Here is a 6,186-nt window from a genome sequence, read left to right as displayed (position 1 = left end):
TTTGATCTTTCAAGCTGTTTAATGCCACTCAGCGGGTGTTGCATTCATCAGTCCAAAAGAAGTGAAATAAAAAGCGCCCATACATTAAAAAAAGTGTCTCACACGGCTCCGGGGGGTGAAAAAAGGCCTCCTGTAGCGAATCGATGTGTTTTTGTAAGAAAAATGTCCATATTCAAAACGTAATGATCACTTTAATGTAGCTTGCGCTCACTGTTGTAAACGGAAGCAGCGTTGTGCATGCGCCGCTCAGAAGTGACGCACGTGAAAACGCAGCAGAGTGATTATTACGTTTTGAATATGGATATTTTTCTTACAAAAATGCATAGATTCGCTAAAAGAGGCCTTTGTTCACCCCCCGGATGGATGGGATTTATTTAACTTCTTTTGGATTGATGCATGCAACACCCGCTGAGTGGCATTAAACAGCTTGCGGAAAAAATACCGGACTGAGACGGTGCCGCTGCATGTTGTGCCAAACCTCGCACAGCAGGCGCATCATCAGCTTGAGATCGGTTTATGAGATCGGCCTTTTTAAAGACTGCCGATCAAACATCCCTAAGCGATTATCGGCCGATAGTGATCGGTAACCGATCAATCGGAGCGAGCATGGACTTTATTTCTCAAAAGAAAATTCATGCAACCAAAACTTTGAAGATCCAAAAAGGTCATAAAGGCGTCATAAAAGCTGCGTGTTCGCTTATGGCTGTTAGCTACAGCACATCACAGCATCAGAAGGTTTGAGTGTTATACCCACTGGCATGTTTTCTGAGTTTTGAATAACCGGTTATTATAGGGTTGGGTTGGCTCAGTTTGGCTCATGTTTGAAATTAACCAAAGGCCATTTTGATAATGTTTGATAATGTTCAGTCTAAAACATTTTTTTTTCTTCACAGGGACATAAAGAACAACATAATCACACATATTGAACCAGGAGCTTTTTATGGACTTTTCACCCTCAAAAGACTGTAAGTATTATTCTGTCTCGCTTGTGTGTAAAATGTGTTGTTGACACCAGAGTTAGTATAGTAAACTAAAGGTATGTTTACACGACAGTGATTGTACTAAAAACGGAAAAGATTTTCTTTTGTGTTTTTGAAATGTTTCAAATCAGTCGTTACAAAAACAATCCCCATTCACACGGATCGGCGAAAATGACTAAAAGCGCCACATTACGTCTGCCAGGCCAGCAGTAGGGCGACGTCTCTTTATAAAGAAACCCTACGCGCATGCACATTCCTATAGACTGAACGTGTAATACGTACGTATGTGCATGATGTCACTGTTTTCACAAATTCACGTTTTCAGAGTCCAGGTGATAACGGGATTGTTTTCAAAAACTTGCACTTTGAAACCCGTTTTCAAAAGTTTGCATTTTTAGGCCCCCAAAAAATTATTCCATAAATGAACGGTTAAAACTCAAAACTCAAAACGGTTGAAAACAGTTTTGTGGAAACAGCCCCTAAAACTAAAACTGTAAAAAATTGTTACTTTGAATCAAAAACTTTTAACTGGGATAAAATCTTAAACTTATTTTATTTCAGCTTGTTGCCAAGGCAACATTTATTTATTTAGTTTAAATTCATGTACTAAAATAACTAAAACGAAAACTGAAATACTGAATACAAGTAATAAAATGCAATGACAATAAAAAAAATAAAGTTTTATAGACAAATTAAAAAAATAATAAAATTATCTAATAAATAAAATAAATATATAAATATTTATTTTGTTATAATATTTTATCTGTCTAGCTGTCTGTCTGTCTGTCTGTCATCACTATTTGTGTTTGGTAGCTCTTCAATAATTTATTTTTTCCTTCATGTATGTTTTATGCATTTTGTTCATATACATAATATAACTATATAAATAAATTATAAATATCTATTTTATTGTAATAAATATTTTTTCTTTTTCTTTTTAAAGATTAAATCCCGACACTGGTAATTTTGTTGCGGGTGCTAAAAAATGTGTGTGAAAATATGTATAAAAAAAGAACTCAGTAGTACTGAAATAGCACTGGTTGACACCTCTGTTGCGGAAATGCTCTGATTCAAGTAAAAACAGCTTCACCGTTGGGTGTGTGTAGCCACAGAAATAAGACTTCATCTTTCTGCAGTTCTTCACTCCAGATGGACGATGTCCAGACAGCGCTCTGCACAGCATGACTGATGCTATCGACTTTAACATGCCAGTACTTCTGTGTGTGTGTGTGTGAGAACTATTGAGAGTTGGAGAAAGAAAGGAGAGTTTGTTCCGTGTTTTGTGCATATGTGGCGAGCGGTCGGTTATATACGTTCTCCTGTGAGGGTTCGCGTGTATGGCGCGGCCGTGTAATATGACTCACTCCTTGCCAATATAAACTGCTCTTTGGCTGGCTAAATGGAGAAGTATGCAGCTCCCCTGTAAAAGAATTTCTGTCGTCCAGGACTTTTGAGAGAGTGCAGAAGATGAATTTTCACAGTTTTATAGTCTAAGTTACATTGCCAAATGTCAAAGTAGTTTAAAAGAAATTGCTGATGCTAAGTACCCTAATTTTTTGGGATATTTTTTCATGAATTTCTTTTTTCCTTGACAATGTAGGTAATAATGCATTTTGTCCATAGAAATGTGTTTTTGACTACTGTATAGTGACATTTTTTGTTGATTATTTTAAATATCAATTATCAGTTTTTTTGATTAGTTGTTAGAGCCCAGTATTTAACAATAGTTGTATCACATTTTTCAAGTTGTAACCTGATCATACAGCACTTCTCAAAAGTTTGGAAACATTATAATGTCTAGGTGTTTTTAACGAAGTCTCTTATGCTCACTGTGACTGCATTTATGTGCTCATAAATACAGTAGAGACACTAATATTGTCAAATATTATCGCAATTTAAAATAACAGATTTTATTTGAATATATTTAAAAAATTTAATTTATTCATGTGGTGATAATGCTGAATTTTCAGTATCATTACTCCAGTCTTCAGTGTCACATGATCCTTCAAAAATCATCCTTAATACTAGTAATGATGCTGAAAATTCAGCTTTGCATCAATGGAATTGCATTTTAAAATGTATTACAATATAAAACCGTTATTTTAAATTATAAAAAAAAATATTTTGCTATAGTACTGTATTTTTGTTCAAATAAATGGAGCCTTGGTGAGCAGAAGATACTTTATTAAAAGCATTTAAAAATCTTAATGTCATAATGTTTTGTTAAGTACTGTATGCGTTTGATAAACATATGTGGTATATTTATGTGGTGCCAAATTCTGTGTGCATCACCCACAGGGATTGCATTAGTAAGGGATAGATAGAAGTAAGCAATATGGGAATAGAAGGAAAACCATCACCATTCATCTTTTACACAACAAATAATATTTTAGACAATGAAGAATAACCATTCATGCAAGGGCTTCATCAAAAACCAGCCTTGCATTCCTGCTGCTGTTAAGCCCTCTGGTATGATAGTCACTTCCATTTCCATTGTGAGTCACATGAGTCAAATACAGGAGCGCACAAAGGCTTTGTATTACGCTAAAACCACATTATGGGACTTGCCATTCAATTCAAATTTCAGACCATTTATGCTGTTTGCTTCGTAAAGATTTGACTGATGAATTCATACTAAGATTTATGCTTAGAAGGTTTTCTACGCACTTCTCTATGCTTTTGAATGTTGGAGTGAAGCTTGCTATAAATCAAAGTGCTCTATTTTGTATGCCTCATGCTTGTATGTCTGAAACATGTGGCTTGACATGAAAGCGAGCGATTAAATGGGGTTCAGAGACCTTTGCCAAAAACATGCTGTGCCCTGTATGGAACGACTGCTGGATTGACAGGAATAATTATGTTTTGTCTAGGATGCAATGGTTGCTTGGCTGTCAGTTTTAATAAAATATAGGCAGGGTGAGATCATTTCCTAATTGGGGTTTGGTGAATGTGTCTCATGTTTTTTATAAGGGATGTTTTGCTTAATAAAGGCATATTTATGCATGGCTGTATGAATGCTGTTGCACTCCATCAAGACCTGTGTTGTTGTAAACTAAAACTATTAAAATGTATTGTTTATTGTCGTAATTAATTGAAATCAATATGAAATAAAATATAATTAATAGATGAAAAACTGAAACTTAAAAACCTAAATCAAAATTTGAAATGTTGCATTAAAATAAGTTTGAAGTAGGTTACTAAAATTACTAAAAGTACAGCTGAAATAAATATAAATTAAACCTAGAAATAAAAAAACAGCCAATGAAAATGCCAAAAGCACGTAACAAAATTACTAAAAAACTTCAACTGAAATTAAATTACGAACTAAAAAAAATATTACTGAAAATATAAAAATAAAAGCTAATTCAAATAAATACTGTATGTAAATAATACTAAAGTAATGCAGTTCAAGACAAGAATGCTGTCAGTTATGGTGCTCAGCGGTTAAAATAATTATTGTTATAATAATGTTGGATTATTATAATTCATTGGATAGATCTGTCATTTAGTTTCTTCCTTTAAGGCTGTATTTTATGACTTTTTTCTCGCAATTGCGACTTTCACGGTTCAATTTTATTTGATTTTTTTCAGAAATGCAACATATAAATCGCAATTGCAAGAAAAAAAAATCTGAATTGTAAGTTTATATCATGCAATTCTGAGAAAAGAAGAAGAATTGTGAGAGAAAAAGTCGCAATTACCTTTTTTTTTATTTTTCATGCAGTGGCAGAAATGGACTTCCTTAGTATTTCGATAGAAAGAGTATTAAAATACTTGAAGATGTTGCAGATTGCATGTGATTTGTATGTAGTAGCTGTTTTTGTAAATGCTTTATATTTGGACAAATCCAGGTAAGAAATGTTGAATAACAGTGCCTTTATGAGTTTACACAGCGCTTTCTCTTATCTTTTGTACCTTGCAGAGACTTGTCCAAAAACCTGATCGGCTGCCTCCATGTGGACGTCTTTAAAGGCCTCTCAACCCTTGTTAAACTGTAAGTCGTGTTTCTATCTCTACTATATGAACTTGAAATGGGGAATTTGTCGAAATACCGCATTTTCATCATAAAGAAATAAATTCATGTAAATATGGATTATTTATAGTGTCGTAAGCCACATTCATAACAACAGAGTCGCATGCTTTTAGTGTAAAATTAATCTGGCAATGCACATTTCACCCATTTTAATGTAAAATACCATCTATCTTATAATGCATCGCAAATTATACTCATTTATCAGTCCGTCGATCCGTCTGTCTGTCTATCTGCAGATATTCATATTAGATTGAGATGATGAGAACACAAAAGTCATTGGTGGTGTTTGGCTGAGATTCATTAGCCTGATTACCCTTCACAGAAAGCTAAAGCTGGTAACAGGTGTTGTTAGATGAGCGTGTTAACGCTGCCGTCCCGTGAGGAACTGTGAGCGTCGTCTTCACCTGCTGAAGGTGAAGATTACAACTGATCCAGTCATTTCAATTAAGACAGCAGCTGAAACTCAACAGATTGCGCCCCAAAACAGATGTGATGTCAAGGGTATACAGGACAAATTGAAAACATAAACTGTTGGTAATGAGGCTTTTTAGTTTAATATGTTAATGGATCCCACTTGAATAAATGGGACCAGAATTACTGTCCTTAAGTTGTTGTTGTTTTTTGTCATTTTAGACCGCAAATATGACACGTTTGCCCCAGTGGTTATGAAAGTTGTCCACAAAATATGAAAATAATTTTGCGCAGTTTTCACAGATGTCCAGAGCAGTGACCTCAGACATGCATTCATATAAACTCCTACACCTAAATGAATCGCCATTTGTTTAGCATCTCAACCGATTTGAATCGTCACATATTTGAATCGATTTTCAACCGGCTCGCGGTTAATCGTTACATCCCTACATAATAGTTGTAATAATAATCCATTTCATTTATCAGCAGCTCTCAAGACACTCAAGGACACATTAAACAATATAAAAACTACACTATAATTTTTTTATTTGTAAATAAAACAAAGCAGGATTATTTTAGTATTATTGAGATACTATTATAGTTTTTATTAATATATGTATTTTAATATTTTCTGTTTTAATTTTTTCAAAACGTTTTAGTACATTTGTTTTTGTTTGTTTGTATTTTTTATAGTTTTTGATTAGATTTTTTATTCAGTGTAAGTTTTTTTTTTTTTTTTTTTTTTTTTAGTATGTTTTTTGT

General features: G+C 33.8%; 1 protein-coding gene across 1 annotated transcript in view; it reads left to right on the top strand.

The window, feature by feature from the left end:
• The window catches only part of LOC107726071 (adhesion G protein-coupled receptor A3-like), a gene marked incomplete at its 3' end in the record, with an annotated part of 50,603 nt that overhangs the window by 20,949 nt on the left and 23,468 nt on the right, over positions 1-6,186 (top strand). The window contains exons 3-4 of the mRNA XM_016535546.1: positions 894-965; positions 4,903-4,974. Of these exons, the coding sequence (XP_016391032.1) occupies positions 894-965; positions 4,903-4,974 (144 nt within the window). The remainder of the gene's footprint in view (positions 1-893; positions 966-4,902; positions 4,975-6,186) is intronic.

Source organism: Sinocyclocheilus rhinocerous, unplaced genomic scaffold, assembly GCF_001515625.1.
Source record: "Sinocyclocheilus rhinocerous isolate Xijiao unplaced genomic scaffold, SAMN03320098_v1.1 scaffold1297, whole genome shotgun sequence".
Lineage (NCBI taxonomy): Eukaryota > Metazoa > Chordata > Actinopteri > Cypriniformes > Cyprinidae > Sinocyclocheilus > Sinocyclocheilus rhinocerous.
The sequence above is the reverse complement of the archived record's forward strand: the minus strand, read 5'-3'. Positions and strand labels throughout refer to the sequence as shown.